The sequence below is a fragment of the Daphnia magna genome, linkage group LG8 (assembly GCF_020631705.1).
Source record: "Daphnia magna isolate NIES linkage group LG8, ASM2063170v1.1, whole genome shotgun sequence".
Taxonomy (NCBI): Eukaryota; Metazoa; Arthropoda; class Branchiopoda; order Diplostraca; family Daphniidae; genus Daphnia; species Daphnia magna.
The window spans coordinates 3,475,798-3,490,438 of record NC_059189.1 but is presented as its reverse complement, the minus strand read 5'-3'; the positions used below and the strand labels follow the sequence as shown (position 1 = coordinate 3,490,438).

Sequence of the window (14,641 nt, the reverse complement as noted above, 5' to 3'; positions counted from 1 at the left end):
CTTCTTTTCAATCTACGTGGAATCGTATAACTGGATTACATGGGGAAAGACTTAACAATAGTCGAATGTAAACACAAGTGGAATTGTTGACGTAGCTAGCCGGACACATAAGAGGACACGTAATCGCTGATCAAAAACAGGGGAGGCACACAACACTGCCTAGGACTTTACTTGTTAACAAAATGAAGAAACAATATGGGGCGTACGTATTAAGACAAAGGAAATGGCGGGAACCTTAAGCTTAGGACATACCGAGATTTGAAAATACATAACTGGCTTTTTTTCTTATTTTTCCCCATTATCTAGAATTTTTCCTTGGTCTGATTACTTTTGCAACACAATTTTATCAATGAATTTCAAGATTTAACGTTTACTCAGAAGCTTAATTAACAGTTGTCAGTAATAAGCTGATCGAAAATCTTTCAAGACCATAAAACTAATGACGCTGTCAAGACTGAAATAAAAAAAGAAAAAAATTGTCATAACAGCTAGACAAAATGGCTTATTCACAGAGAATATGGTGAAAACGCAGAATCGTCATGAGATTGCCATTATGTAGCCCCCCCCCATGATGATTTCAATAGACAAGGCCAAGCATACCTTCAAGGAAGAAAACGCCCAACAAAATGAGTTAAAGTTACTCAAATAACGTAAAACTAATGAAATTGGTGCTATGCAAGAATTATCTGCAGAGCAGATGGTGAAAGTAAAGTAAAAACAAATGGCGCGTAATATCGTCTAGCATGGCCATTTCAGAAGCAAACGAGGTGACGAAATGAACAAGGCAGCGCGCCAAATTATCGTAAGACTGAGACAAAAGGAAAATCTTGGAATGGAAATAGACAATTGTTGATTGCACTGACAAAGACGTTGTACATAAAACCATTTGATGCAATCCTGAACAGATGTGGAAAAAAAGAAAGAGATATTTACCACGTCAGAAGATGATTTTTGGAGTGATTGATTTAATGGAACGGCGAGCTTCGAAATTTCAAACAACCCGTTTTACACACGGCCAGAAAAAATTTATAGCTTCGCCCACAAGAAATAAAATCAATGCCCGTCGAGTAGAACAACAGGACATTGATAAGAAATTCAAAATCAGTTGATTTCCAACACCATTAAATAGGTTCAAACAACTAAATGGATTTTTTTAAATTTCAGAGCACGTTGAGAACTTGGGACACGTGTGCAGCTGTGCGCCCTACTGAACGGCAATAGGGACATCTGGTGGCTACAATTAAATTCTATGGTGAATTATGGGATATAACTATATGAAAGAAAAATGTATAGCAGAATTTAGATACTTAGGAACAAACAGCAGAAAATTTCTTACAATTGAATTGGAGTTTCCCAATATATTTCGTTTTAATAAATAAATAAAATTCAAAAACCTATTTCCCAATGTTGCTTGTTTTACGAAGAAAGATGGCCGACTACGAGATGGCCGACTATGACTGTCATTACTGTCATCAACAACATTGAGAACTAGCCACCACGAAAAAGGAGTTTTTTTACAATGACAGAGGCTGGGACATCGGAGAAGTCGTAAAATCGGAACAGCTTTGAAATGAATTGCTGTAATAGTTTTTGAGATGTTCCTCAGGTAAATTTAAAGCATACTGTAAAATCTATTTTAAAGAGGTACCTCCGACCAGCTTTGGGGTATCGTCCATCATAGATGTGGTAAACTAAACATTGAAATTTCTTTTTTGTTTTAAGGGGCCGAAAAATGCATGTCAGTGCCCAGCAAAAAGTTGGTTACCCTGTCCTTTTTTTCTTTTAAATGTTTCATTACTTCTAACATGTTCTTTAGAAATGTATTCATAAAATTGTAGGTGGTAGACCATGGAATGCTAACAAGTTAACTACTGTTGAAAATCTACTTAACAGGGCTTAAACTGGTCAATATCCTGAGGTTGAGAAAACATGAGAAAAACATTTGCAAAAGATGATTCACTATGTGAAATCTAAAATGACAAAAGCTATTCCAAACATTAATTCAACAAATGGTTCAAAATATTTTGGTGGATTGATAGGAGTGCCACTAGCCCAATATTGCCTCAAACTTTTAAAAGATATAATCCATGTCTGTCAGGATATGTTGCACAATTGCACGGCCTACAATTGCTACATGTGCAGTTTTTTGACGTCGTGGTATCAGCTGGCTCAAGAGCTGATTGCTTTCTTTTTGCTGTTGCACTCAGCTGTCATTAAAGAGTGTTTTTAAGATTGCGTTGAAATGACTGCAGCCCAGTCCTGTTGAAAAGGTGGCCAACAAACATGAAGATGCTGTGCCAACTGTTAATCACCCAGAGCAACAACAACAAACCAAACAACTGGGTGATGTCAAAACAGCCAAAATGGAGACGGTCTCCGAACTGGATCTTGCACCGATCCTTCCTTCAGATAGAGTCCTCAGAAGTATTGATGCATCCGCGTGAATTTGAATGTTATTTGAAGCTCTTGCATACCATGATTGAAAACGGTTTACTTTGTCTAGCTGTGGCGAATGCAGTGACTTGTACTGAAAATGAATTGGCCAATTGAAAAATTCTAGTCTCTCATCCGAGCATGTTGAGTGGCGATGATCCATCCAGCCACCATCAGGATCATTAACAACCGAATCAGCAATATTGGGTGACGACGGCTGGTAAATTCCGGTTCTCGCTGGAAGAATTACCCAATGAGCTTCAGTTTATCTACGGATTCCTGAAAGAGCTCTATCATTAATCAGGTCCGACACCCAACGACATCTATTGCGATCTGTCGAAATCCTTTGCCCTCATTGTGAAGTCCTTAGCAAATTTTTCTGCAACGTTTTGAAGCAAATATGTTCCCCTTCAAAAAACCGATTTACCAAAATGGTGATTGGTGAACCTACAGTTTTGAGTGAACTTTTGCAGCTTTGTATTTACATGAAGATCACATCTTGACTTATGATATACTTGCACGCCTCCATTACGATCTTAATAAATGGCGATCAAGCGGTGTCAAAACAGGTATTGAAAAATCTAGTAACGCATGTAAATGTTTCTCGGAGATGTCTATTTAATATCCGTTTACAAACTTACAAGTATGCATTTTTTAAAATATTTATTAACTTAACTTTAACAAATGTAATCATTTGTTTACTACCTACTAATTTGTCATTACTACCTTATGTAGTGACGCAAGAGTTTAACCTTTGATAATGTTTCGTCGGTAGCAGAGAAGGGGAGATGCTTCATTCCTCTCATCTCTAGTCGGTAGTCATTAAAGCTAGTTACGATGATAAAATACGTCAATGTGATTCAACTTTAGAACTTTTGCTTCTTTTTATAATACCTTTGCCTTTTTGCATGTAGAACCACATATTTTCAACAAGAAATACCGCAAAAGAAATCCCAATGCCAACGAACAGGAACAGAAATGCCCCAGATAGATTCGCCAAAGTTAACCTTGGGTTGGCCACTCCCTTTTCAAGATTTCCTTCACATTTTGGTATTTTCAAAAATCGTTTTTCCCAATAGTTCTGAAGTCCCAGCGCAGCCATTGTTTGAAATCTGAAATTAAGCAGATTGACGTGAACATCTTCTCATCAGATAAGGTGGATAGAATTTACCCTTGGTCAATTTGAGCGAGATATATGCTGTTCTTTTGAACCGCCATCGAATCAAGCGAGGTTACAACTTCTTGTTTCATTAAAGTTACGTCACATTTTCCCGATGTTTTGAATGCGAGGTTTAATACATATTCAAGAAACGATTTTTGCTTTAGAAATTCAAAATCGTCGGTGAATATTGGTTAATAAACAGCGTCGTATCATTACTAATAATACAGTAATTACATCAACCATGGCGAACCGTCCGATTAATGCGTGCTTAAGGAATATCTCAGGCTCCAAAAAATCTTTAGGCAGCCGATTTTGTGGGTTGTTTCGCAAAGACTCACCGAGGGCTTTGTAAGTTCCAGATGTCGCTTCCTGGACAAACGATATTTCGTGTTACTTTGTCACATAAGCAGTGCCTTACAGTTAGGTAACAAGTATACCAAAATCATTGATTCAAAGACAGAGTTTTTCAGGATAGTAAGCTCCAAATCGACGCTGGTTGCCAGGTCGTCCAGTGATTCAATGAGCGGGCGGAGTTTTGGTATGGTAATAAAAGAAGTCAGGCATCCACTGTAGAGGTAGATGAATACGACGGCGGTGAGACACCAAGTTGCGGCTACCAAACGTGTCGCATGACCCAAAGGTCCAATACTCGGCATTGTTCGTCCGGCTAAGTCGATGTAGCTTTTTAGTTTTCAATTAAAATACCATAAGTAAAAAGAGCTTCTTTACCTTGAGAACTGATTATTCCAAAATAATACATAAAATTCTCCCAAAAGTGCAGATTTGAAGTTCCACCATCGTAGTATTCCGGCATATACTTGTGAATCAACTTCATGAAAGTAAATGTGACTAATGTTGCAGAAAACATCGAGATCATTATTAAGGCCCATACCTTTGTTGGAAAACAAGAATACTCGTGAAAATGTAACATAATTAATGTGATAAATTCGAAACATTACGCCAGGCTGAAAAGGTTTTACTATGGCGGCCATAAAATCGTCTTCTTTTGGTGCAGGAATAATGGCACTCATGGGATCTTTGCTGAAGGACGTGGTAAAATCTATTACTTTTGAACGGGCATAAGTCGTTGTCAACTGCGTTGCGACTAGGTCAATTTCCTACATGATGATCACATTAAATATGTGATAATGCTCAATAATCCTTTAAAAAAATTTGTAAAATGTCTTACTTTCCTGACGGCCATTCCTACCATACCGTTCCAGCTTCCATTTACAAATGCCCCGAAATAACCATCAGATGATTCTACGTAATGAAATCTGTAAGAAGATTAAATACTAATTGCCAGAGTTCCACCTGACTTTATGATTGAGGTGTAAGATGAATTTAATAAGATTTACGTGAAATGATATCTTTGTGCCAACCAAACCATCATCTCATTGACGATTCCGTCAGCGCTGACAATGGTACCGTTATCATCGTGATGAACATACATGTATGGATTGAGCTAAAAGAGAAAAGTTAATTAAATTTTTTCTTAATTCAAGTCGAAAAGCGGATACTTTACATCAGCTGTTGCAACTATTAAGTGTTTCCCGTATAAATAATCGACTTTTTCAAAATGAATTTCTGCCAAAACAAGCGCCATCGTAGAAAAGAGAGCCCAGGCGGCAAACATTTTGTGATCCTCCGGACTTCTGAGTCACCGGTGAACAGAAAATGAACTGCAAACCGCGCATTTTATATAGAAATATGAGCACATTGCGATGTTTCAGGTATGCAACCTTAATAAAAATCCAATTAATTGTGTCCTTTCGACCCGACTACAATGCAGGTGGAGTAGGTAGTTATCTTCTGAGGTTGGGAAAATAAGAGCTTCAATAATAAATGAAACAATATGATGGAAAGCAGAAAAATGGCAGTTGTTGAATGCTGCACGAACGACGTTTGGAAAAATTACAAAAAAAAACTATTACTATCTGAGTATCATGCAATTATAATCCTACAGTTACCTTGGAAACTATCACCAAAAATACGGTTCCAGCGAGGGCTGTATTCAAGACGATAGAAAGGGCCCTGGTCCGATGGGTGGGGCGTTCTAGCTAAATTATTTTTTATTAATTGCCTATTACTTATTGTACAATTTTCATGGAATCAATTAATTCAAAGCATGATTTGTTTTACCCCATTCAGCTAGCCTGATATGATCCTGCGATATTTCATAATTTACAGACTCCTTTCAATTACTGGTTGATTTCAATGGTATTGCCTCGTGTAGTCAAATAACATTAAAGCATCTACGTAAAAGAAAAAAAAATTTTTACAATAATAATAATTCGCCAAACCTTTATTTTGGTAACATACACCTTAACTTTGCAAAGTTTTTCAATGCACTCTTTATCGTAACCTACCATATTTTGACAAAATTCTAAAGGCCATTATAGCGACTGCGATTTCAGCATCTTGTTGGTTTTTTAGATACACGTAACTATAACTATGTTTAGTAAGGAAAATTACATATTGTGCTGTTTACCGTTATTGTTTGTGTAGAAACCAGGCAAACTAATTCCATCGTTAGTATCATGTTGTCCATTTGTGACGCAAGCGCCAATCGGTATTGACGCAACATAATTGGATTGTGAATTCTTGTTCTTCATAACGACATGCCTTATAATCGCCAATTCGAGAATTTTGGTGAGAATCCCAGGACAACAAAGGTTCCAGATTTCTAGCAGAGCCGTCTATCTTAGTGTATGCATACTGCAGATCGTAATCCGCCATCTCAAAGCCTCGTATTTTTCGTAAATTTCGTTCTCGATGTTATGAACGTAGTGTCAAACAAGTTCATTTTTCTTTGTACCTTTTTATGTCAAGCTAACCTAAAATTAAATAGAAAAATAATTATTTCACAAGTCAGAACAGCATTGTCTTAGTTCATAGGTAAAAACAACTGGTAAATTTTGGTGGTATAGAACATTGATTGAAGCCCATTATTTCGGCTGGTCTTTATCATAACAACACATGTTTGTGGGTGAGCATACTTTGAACAGACCAACTACCAGCCATCAAATCATTCACATCACTCTTTCAAGCTATTGTAATATTAAGTTCTAAAAACTAAAATGTTGTATGTTTTCAGTCAAATCAAATGCTACAATTTCTACCTATAATTTAGCTCTTAAATCAACCATCGTTAACTGGGATAGATCCCAAGCTGGATAATGGTTAACCTTTTCAACCTTTTGTAGCCAGAACTGTAATACCTGTTTGCAGCATCGTGCACGTACCTATAAAGCAATAATATCCTCTAATTTTAAATGTCATTAAATGTATTACCCAAGTATGGTCTGTGTCATGAGCAGGATATAGCAAGCACTCTTTCAAAACTATATCCTTATTTATCACTTCTTAGAACAATGGAATTGAATTCTTGAGTAGCAAAAATTGAGCCCGAATCCAGAGCAAGACTGAATAGAAAATGGCGTTTAGGCTTTTCTGAAAAGTTTGTCTGCTAACCTCGTTGCTATCAGCTGGGTCAAAAACCATCTAGCTGTTTCATCTCATGAGAAAAGTTTTCGAATCTGCTGAATCCATCAAAGTTATGTTATTCGCCTATAAATACGATACCTACCATATAGAAGAAATAACAAGCTCCAGGTAGTCATGCATTAAACAGCCCCACGTTAAATTTGACCTCTAAACATCTAGTAGAAGAAATTCATGCATCGGTGCTAAAGATTATTCCGTTCATCTAATAAGCAAGTGGGTCGAGAAAGAACTTGGCAATATTAACAATTGCGAGTATTACTCATTCGTTATTGACTTTTGTGAATACATCATGGTCTTTGTTAGATTCTCCTGACACGTTTCTATAGATACTGGGGAAAAACACAAGCTAAACCCTTTATGTCTCACTCAACTTATTGTCCCCTTCCCCATTCCGTTGACTGTCTGCCGTCCACGATGGACACACCCTTAGAAGGTAATGTGTGTTTTTAATTCATTTCTAATTTAATGACAAAAATTTGCCCAAAACTAAATGTAACAAAATAACAAAGTAAGTTCGAATTTCATTGATCTTGCTATTTCTCAATTATTTCAATGTAGCCATAATTATACAGTCCGTCCGATTCCTAGTACTCCTTTCTTCAGTTTCAATTTTCTTCGGCAGCACTCCGATATGCGTTGTAAGTTGTGAGATACCACGAAACTTCCTTTGCATTGAAAGATAAAATATAGCTTGTTACATTTTTCCTAGAATGGAACTCTTGTTGCTCATGGGGTTTCTAGTGAAAGCTTAATTAGCTCTATACCAACGGAACCTGAGGGTTTAGACGAAACGAAGTCTACAAGTCAAGTAGATTTAGGTACCTGTGACCAGCAATCAAAGGTGACATGAAACAATAGAGAAATTACGGTAGCTATCTACTGTATTACTAAAATTATGACATCATTAGGTACCTTGTATAGAATCTGGAACATGCGAAACCGTACCTTTGCTCGAACCAGCTCGTTGTAGACGCAGGTACTGTCCTCTTAACAAGGTAAACAAGATTAATTGCTTTTAAAAATCGTTAAAGACGCCCATGTTAACTGCGTCTTCTTCATGCAAAAGGTTTATTGCCTCGATTTTGATGGATGCATGATACCTGACCCCGTTTTTATATTTGCACAAACGGTAAAAGAAAAGAAATGCCCCATTCCTCTTAGTCTTTGTGCAAACAAAGACCTTTGTCAGTTCGTTCTTCGTAAGGTATGAAAAATAATATACGGTGAAAGAAATTAATTTATAAATGTTATTACTCATTATTTTAGAACTATGACGACCTGCGAGAGCCAAGTGTTGATCGTCTAAATTGCTCCATAATGACCAACCAAATTGTTTTCACCAACTCATCCTGTAAAGTTCATGGCGATTGCCATTGGACGGCCAAGTGTTGCCCAGATGGAGGTTTGACACCAATGAATCGATGAAAAATGATCAAGTAAAATAAATCGATTTTCTTGCAGGGCTCAATCGACAATGTGTCTCCTATGATGGAAGGATTCTTCCTGCCAGGATATCAAACGAATTAAATGCTAGCTCTACAACACCCATGGCACTCACATCAGTACCATTCAACTATGACCAGTCTTTAACGACTGAGCCCGGATCGACGTCTCTACTTAACATAACGAAGTCAACACTTATACGAATAATGAATTCATTCAAAGCCATTGTAGACGGAAGACTATCGGTATTTGAACAGAGTATGCGCGCTCAATTGGCAAAATTGCTGAGTGTTTCAGAAAATGTTTTCACCAAAATGATTGTGCGAAACGGAAGCATTTTGCTGGAAATTGAAATGTCTCCATTGTCCGTCGACGCACCAGACGAAGTTGACCAAGCCTACGTAAATCTAACTTCAATGCTGAGAAATGGAACCTTAGTTTTAAATGATTTAAATGGTACAAAGTTGGTTATTCCACCTCAGGAAAATGGTACCTTGCTAGCTAACGAAACAACCAGCTATTCCAACATTTTCATCGGTGTAACAGCCGCTAGTTTGGGTTCCACATTTTTGTTGGTTTTTTGGGTCGTTTGGAATCTAAAAAAGGGCAAAACGATAAATCCTATGGGGGCCCACTCAGAGCGTCTGAATAGTCACGCCATATTCATATGCAAACAATCCAGTGATAACCTTATTAGAGGTAGTTCAGGACTTCGGCAAAACCCAGGTAGTAAATTAGCGAACTTTGCAGAATCCCAAGTTCAGTGGGACTTGTTTCAGCAGCATTTTCCAGCAAAACCGGATTATGTCTGGAAGTCCCAGGAAGAGGTTGCATGGGCGGGAAGCGATCATCAAGTACGGTGGCCGCAGTTATTAGATGCCCCAGACGAAGAATCAGTTGCAATAGTAAAAAAGAAGTAAACATACCGAAGCCGAGGAAGGTGAGAACGATTGCTTTAAACCTAGGTTTTCATTAAATACAGGGCACTGCTTAATATAACCATGCCTTTGGATGTACACCACGACACAGAAAGAATCCTCAGAAATTATTTCATGGAATGACGGAAGTCAGACAAAAAGCTATTACGTTTTAGGTGTCTAAAATATTAAAAAGAGTTATTATTCCATTACACCTTAACTGATCAAAGTATAAAATATAATAAGGAAACCACAACAGGTGCGTTGCGTCACTAAAGAAGGCAACTTTTTATTGCGCCATACCGGAGTGTTTCTATATACACCGATGGATTAACCAATATATCCTAATACACGAATAAATCTGGGAAGTTGTTCCCATAATGCGGCAATGACTGGTTATTATGTTGCACAGCGTTCAATTCCGGTTGGCCACAAGGCAAAACTGATATGCGAGTCAAGATTTGATTCAGCGTATCGTTCAAAACATCGCCCTATAAAACGAATGTAAACATCACCCGAGGAGACTTAATTAAAAAGATGACTTACTTTAGATTGTGAACTGGCGACCAATTGCTGGAATGGAGCGTTCCGGAACTTCTCACAAATAACTTGCCTCTTTTCATACTCGGCTTCACGTCGAGATTCTACAGGCTCTGCCAGAACTTTCTTTAGTGCTTCAAAAGTTACCTCTTCCTCTGCGTATCTCTGCCATGATAGATAGAACTGATTACTACCTCCGTAAGTATCAAAGTAATAATTTTAGCAAGTACTCGAGCAAGTCCAGGTGAGGAGGTGTTGCTCTCAGATCCATCCAAATTGATGTTGCTCAAATCAGTGAAAGACGATGGCTGATTTACCGATGAGTCAGCCCAGGAATAACGTTGGTTCGCATTGAAAGGTCCCTGAAACATAGACATACACATTAAGTCACTATTAATAAGATAGTTTATGAGATGTTCTACTTACTTGTAGAGGAATCATGCCCATGATATCTCTTCCAGCCTCTTTCATGCAATCAGCAATAGCGTTGAAGTCTAAAAGACATTCCGGAGAGATAGAATCTTGTTGAATGCTTTCAGCACTTGACTCGTTAAAGTTTAGGAGATATGGTGCACTGCCATTTCTTGCAGTTACTACTTTCGAACTGTATTCTATCAACGTAGTCACGCTCATTGTGTGGGAAGCCAGGGTAACGATGCTGATAGCAATAACCTAGGGAATTTTTCAGACGTAATTTTTTGGGAAAAAATTGGTCATTATTTTAACTCGTTACATGAAGAGATAAACGATTTTTCGGATGAAGCATAGTATTTGTCAGCGCTACATCCTGAACCGCTAATGCCCATCGTAAAATATCCACTAGCATTTCATCTGTAGCTAATTCGACGCAAATTAAAGCTGCTGTGCAGTAAATCGCCTAAAAAACAAATAAATTTACATCATTAGTGAATACAGGTCTAATCTTTTGAAATGACCGGATTCTTACCTCAATATTTTCACGGGTGACATTGTTCAAGTCTAAGCTCTCCGACAAATTAACTAAAATACGACTTCCGTGATTTTTGTAAAACAAAGAATCCGCCCGCGAACATTTATCGATGGCCAAGTTCAGATCACAAATATCAACACTACGATAGAAAAATTCCACCAAGTTTCGGTGAGTATACTGAGGTTAATGCATACACTAAAAAGTAGTTACCTGGGTTTCTTCAGCTTCGAACGGTTATCATGACGGTCAAGCAGGCAATGAAGGATTTCTTGCACTAGAACACGGACGTAAGCATCCTGAACCAGTGAAGTACGTAAAAGAGGATCCAAGAAAGTCAATGGAAGCGAGGTGGAGAAGTTGGTCGACTTATACTTGTGGCTGACCTGCAAGAAAAGTGGCATAAAAAGAATTGCTAACAAAATCACTCTATAAAAGCGCTTACTTTCAAAAGACATTTTAATAACATGTGTTGCAAAAGGGTTTCAGCTGGGACATTCTCAGGATCCGATTTTCCTGTTCCGGGCGTTCCTCCAATGATGAACATCATGATCTCAATTTTCTGATAGTCGGGAAGATGATATGCAAATTCTGCTAATGCGCTTATCAACGATTCTTGGAAATGCTTTTCGTCGGTTACGGCTTCCTTGTCTTCAATAGGGATGGCCGACATTATACTCTGTTTTAAATGCTTCAGTAGCGAATTAACAATCTCCAGCACCGACGGCCCTAATTCGAAACGGAAGCAGGCTAACATTAACAACCTAAATTCCAATTCCAATGGCATCCTGTTCACTCACCTACGCTCTCTCCAGCAGCGATTGCAATTATTTTGGCTAGAACATTCGCCATGCTGGTACGCACTTTGGCTCTGGATCGGGAAGAGGTATCTAAATGCATCATCAAATTTTCTACCACCGCGTATGAGTACTGAACCTGCGTATGGAAGTAACAGTGGATAAATATTCATCGAAGCTGATGAATAAAATATTCGAACCTGAATAGAATACATGATCACACGGAATGTATAAATGGCAAAGTCGTTGGGAACCCAAAGCTCATGTAAATCCAAATGCCTATAAGAAATTTAATTAACAGCTGATGGAAGCCAAACTTTGAAAAGGGTGATTTAACACACTTGAATACTGGTTTAATGACAGAGCGGATATTGCCGAAAGAGGCCCTGCCTACCAGCTCACGCAGGCAGTTTTCCGCCAACGCAGACGGATCAATATTCAGTGCGGTGTTTTCAGAATCAACTTGTTCTTCAGGAAGGCCATTTGGACTGTTATCATCATTGGAAATCCTTCTGGGTCTGCGAAGCATAATTTGACCAACAAAAAAGTCTTTTAACGATCGTAAAAAAAAGTTGAATTATTACGTTGCGTGTAGCAGTTTCACACGTTATAAACTAGAAACAAATTATGCCATACCCTTTATTTGAAAACAAATAAAATTACCTGGCATGTTGCATGTTATACAACAGCGAAGGAACAATCTTATCCATGTGAACTGGTTCCCAAATATTTTCCACTAGATCGTCTGACACTGTTTTGCGAACAACTCCCTGTAGAACATCCGACAACTTTATTGTCATGAAAACAAAACGAAAGTATTACGGTTTTTACCTGAATGCCACGTAGGCCAGCTAAACGTAAGCTGTTCAAAACGTCAACTTCGGGGTGGTTACTGTGACAGAGGGAAGCGAATTTTGAAACGAAGAAATCGTAACGGCGGTGATAAGACGGCGTGTCTTCCTCAATATTCGCAAACTTAACAAACTATAAAAGTGGTTAGACAGGACAGCGTCGTCAAAAAGGTCTGTTGAGAAACTATACCGATTGAGAAGCCAATATTTGTAGGGCCGGTTCGGTAGTTTCCAACAATTTTTGGACTGTCTTTAGGAAGCTCTCAACAAACAAATTAAGACTCTGAGCGTGGCAAGCCACTAGTAACTGATCCATAGCCTCCATAGCTATAATAACCATTGGATTGCGATGGCGATAAATGTCGCGACTGACCCTTTGGGCCAAGTACTCGCCAATACGATCAAGTTTCTCTGGGGATGACATGGAATAGAATGTCAACTTGTCCATGTTGCTCCGTACCAATCCATCCTGAACGACAATTACAGAAGTAGCCACGAAAATGATCTTATGCTCAGTAATAAATAATTCATACAACCTACCTCGGGATTGACGGGGAAAATGTTGTCCACTAGTCGCTTGTAACGGGGTCTCAAAGCAGCGCAGCAGCCACAACAACCTGTCATTACAGAAATCAATAACTGTCGTACAACATTCGTTTTGTATAGAGCAAATGAATTTATATCCCTCTAGGGATATCAGGATAGTTTTAGATTTGTTTCAAAACGTAAAAATAGTATGAGTGTCGAATGTAGGTTCTTATCAAAAACACAACAAACCGTTCACAATGATACAAATAGACGCAGCAACTTATCACACACTGAAATGAATATTTGACGTAGCAATGTTACGCCTGAACTTACAATGAGACGCATCACATTTCGATAGAACACTATCAAGCATTTCAAGAAAGCTCGAATCGGATAAAGTACTCCACACTGACATTCTTTAAGTTATAGTTAAAATACAGAAGTGGGGCTTTCGGGCTTACGAGCCCCTTCCAGACCCATTGAAGACTGACTTCACTATGGGACGAGTGCTAGATGCAACCTTTGCCCAGTGCAAACGCGTCCTTAAGAAAATCAATGAGCCGCGCGCAGCGCCAACCCTACATCGCCGCTATGGCCATGCGTGGAAGACATTCAGGTGAAAGTTGATTTTTTTTTCTGCCTACTTTTCATCACCAAATTATTAGTTTCAATGCCTCATTGAAATGGTCGCAACACAACAAAGTTAAATGGCCCCTTTTTTATGTTCAGTGCTATTTATATGTAGATTCACTCAAGTGAGGCTTATGTAGCATAGGGAGTTAGCAATTGCAAATTGAGTTTATGGAAACAGTGAGTATGCTTTTTCTGCTACTGCTTTTTAGTTACTAGTCAAGGTTAACCACATTATCTCATTCAGAAATATTTTTGGAGCTAGGCTTTCTGCCAATAAAGATGGGCCAGGCAACGAGTAGCAGCAAGATGTGGAGAAGTTTGTTGGACAGCCCTTGATCTACAACAGACACATACATGTCTATGTAGGAAAAACATCTAACATCTGTTTTCTTCTCTTTCCTCTAATTAAAGTAATAATCCATATGTTAACAGCTTTGAGTAAGATGTCCTTAAAACAAAAAGCAAACCTTAAAAGCTAATTGCCCATAGAGAACCTATGATTCCCCCCTCTAAAGTCTAAGGTTAAATATTAACTAACCTATGCCAACAACAAGACCTTTTCTGTCAAAATCTGAACATTTACATAAAGCACATACTTCACATAGTTAGGCCAACATGCATTGAAAGACATTTTAACACAATTTCACAAATTAACCTTACCCATTTTTTAGATGCAATCCTACAAATGTCGTTGTTGTTGTGGGTGGGTAAATATTATTTGGTAAAAAAGATAAAATGTCCCTGCTACTGGAGCAACTAGTTGGAGTTGAACAACGGACGGACTTCGCCCTGTTTTTGTTTGCCGAGGAGGCCGGTTGACTGCTATTTTCGTACGATGATGCCGTCAATAAACTAAAATAAGAAAACATAAAATATTTCCTGTT

At 38.3% G+C, this 14,641-nt stretch overlaps 3 protein-coding genes and 3 long non-coding RNA genes across 9 annotated transcripts in view; 3 read left to right on the top strand and 3 right to left on the bottom strand.

The window, feature by feature from the left end:
* LOC116935984 overlaps positions 1-1,372 on the bottom strand; it is a 43,663-nt gene extending 42,291 nt beyond the window's left edge. The window contains exon 1 of the long non-coding RNA XR_006650364.1: positions 934-1,372. This is a non-coding gene — a long non-coding RNA (uncharacterized LOC116935984). The remainder of the gene's footprint in view (positions 1-933) is intronic.
* Positions 1,373-1,449: 77 nt separating this feature from the next.
* Positions 1,450-2,999, top strand: LOC116935982. The gene is made up of 3 exons (XR_004401522.2): positions 1,450-1,606; positions 1,723-2,424; positions 2,504-2,999. It is a non-coding gene; the product is annotated as an uncharacterized LOC116935982 (long non-coding RNA).
* Positions 3,000-3,031: 32 nt separating this feature from the next.
* Positions 3,032-7,040, bottom strand: LOC116935975 (glutamate receptor ionotropic, kainate 4). Of its 2 annotated transcripts, XM_032943191.2 has the most exons (15): positions 6,890-7,040; positions 6,087-6,432; positions 5,738-5,850; positions 5,566-5,655; positions 5,338-5,485; positions 5,121-5,277; positions 4,954-5,060; positions 4,785-4,872; positions 4,555-4,713; positions 4,325-4,487; positions 4,033-4,262; positions 3,830-3,964; positions 3,605-3,753; positions 3,328-3,545; positions 3,032-3,261 (listed from the first exon to the last, which is right to left on the bottom strand). In XM_032943191.2, the coding sequence occupies exons 6-15, from the start codon at positions 5,229-5,231 to the stop codon at positions 3,242-3,244; spliced, it is 1,380 nt and encodes a 459-aa protein (XP_032799082.2). In that variant the 5' UTR covers positions 5,232-5,277; positions 5,338-5,485; positions 5,566-5,655; positions 5,738-5,850; positions 6,087-6,432; positions 6,890-7,040; the 3' UTR covers positions 3,032-3,241. The 2 variants fall into 2 exon arrangements, with proteins under 2 accessions (XP_032799082.2, XP_032799084.2); XM_032943193.2 differs by lacking the exon at positions 5,338-5,485 and having other exon boundaries at positions 5,121-5,337.
* Positions 7,041-7,081: 41 nt separating this feature from the next.
* LOC116935973 lies at positions 7,082-9,851 on the top strand. The gene is made up of 8 exons (XM_032943188.2): positions 7,082-7,315; positions 7,406-7,535; positions 7,661-7,740; positions 7,812-7,943; positions 8,011-8,097; positions 8,169-8,306; positions 8,369-8,504; positions 8,564-9,851. Exons 2-8 carry the CDS (start codon positions 7,460-7,462, stop codon positions 9,463-9,465), a joined length of 1,551 nt encoding a protein of 516 aa, XP_032799079.2. The 5' UTR covers positions 7,082-7,315; positions 7,406-7,459; the 3' UTR covers positions 9,466-9,851.
* Positions 9,727-14,573, bottom strand: LOC116935969 (protein EFR3 homolog cmp44E). 3 transcript variants are annotated; one of them, XM_032943176.2, is made up of 16 exons: positions 14,418-14,573; positions 13,137-13,213; positions 12,787-13,065; positions 12,577-12,729; positions 12,409-12,515; positions 12,087-12,263; positions 11,946-12,024; positions 11,749-11,884; positions 11,394-11,677; positions 11,162-11,334; positions 10,949-11,090; positions 10,736-10,879; positions 10,429-10,674; positions 10,233-10,364; positions 10,009-10,167; positions 9,727-9,953 (listed from the first exon to the last, which is right to left on the bottom strand). In XM_032943176.2, exons 1-16 carry the CDS (start codon positions 14,419-14,421, stop codon positions 9,807-9,809), a joined length of 2,439 nt encoding a protein of 812 aa, XP_032799067.1. In that variant the 5' UTR covers positions 14,422-14,573; the 3' UTR covers positions 9,727-9,806. The 3 variants fall into 3 exon arrangements, with proteins under 3 accessions (XP_032799067.1, XP_032799065.1, XP_032799066.1); XM_032943174.2 differs by lacking the exon at positions 14,418-14,573 and adding an exon at positions 13,458-13,600; XM_032943175.2 differs by lacking the exon at positions 14,418-14,573 and having other exon boundaries at positions 13,137-13,220.
* LOC116935986 lies at positions 13,751-14,630 on the top strand. The gene is made up of 2 exons (XR_004401528.2): positions 13,751-13,934; positions 14,020-14,630. It is a non-coding gene; the product is annotated as an uncharacterized LOC116935986 (long non-coding RNA).
* The last annotated feature ends 11 nt before the right edge of the window (positions 14,631-14,641 follow it).

Bases quoted from the DNA above. Each gene is read 5' to 3' on its own strand.
- LOC116935973 (XM_032943188.2), top strand. From the start codon at position 7,460: ATGTCTCACTCAACTTATTGTCCCCTTCCCCATTCCGTTGACTGTCTG. The intron at 7,536-7,660 runs GTAATGTGTGTT...ATTTCAATGTAG, and splicing joins GATGGACACACCCTTAGAAG to CCATAATTATACAGTCCGTC. The intron at 7,741-7,811 runs GTAAGTTGTGAG...CATTTTTCCTAG, and splicing joins GCAGCACTCCGATATGCGTT to AATGGAACTCTTGTTGCTCA.
- LOC116935969 (XM_032943174.2), bottom strand. From the start codon at position 13,539: ATGTCAGTGTGGAGTACTTTATCCGATTCGAGCTTTCTTGAAATGCTT. The intron at 11,678-11,748 runs GTGAGTGAACAG...GTTTCGAATTAG, and splicing joins CGCTGCTGGAGAGAGCGTAG to GGCCGTCGGTGCTGGAGATT. The intron at 10,168-10,232 runs GTACTTGCTAAA...CTATCATGGCAG, and splicing joins CCTCACCTGGACTTGCTCGA to AGATACGCAGAGGAAGAGGT.
- LOC116935975 (XM_032943191.2), bottom strand. From the start codon at position 5,231: ATGTTTGCCGCCTGGGCTCTCTTTTCTACGATGGCGCTTGTTTTGGCA. The intron at 4,488-4,554 runs GTAATGTTTCGA...TTTCCAACAAAG, and splicing joins TAAAACCTTTTCAGCCTGGC to GTATGGGCCTTAATAATGAT. The intron at 3,965-4,032 runs GTATACTTGTTA...TCGTTTGTCCAG, and splicing joins TCTTTGAATCAATGATTTTG to GAAGCGACATCTGGAACTTA.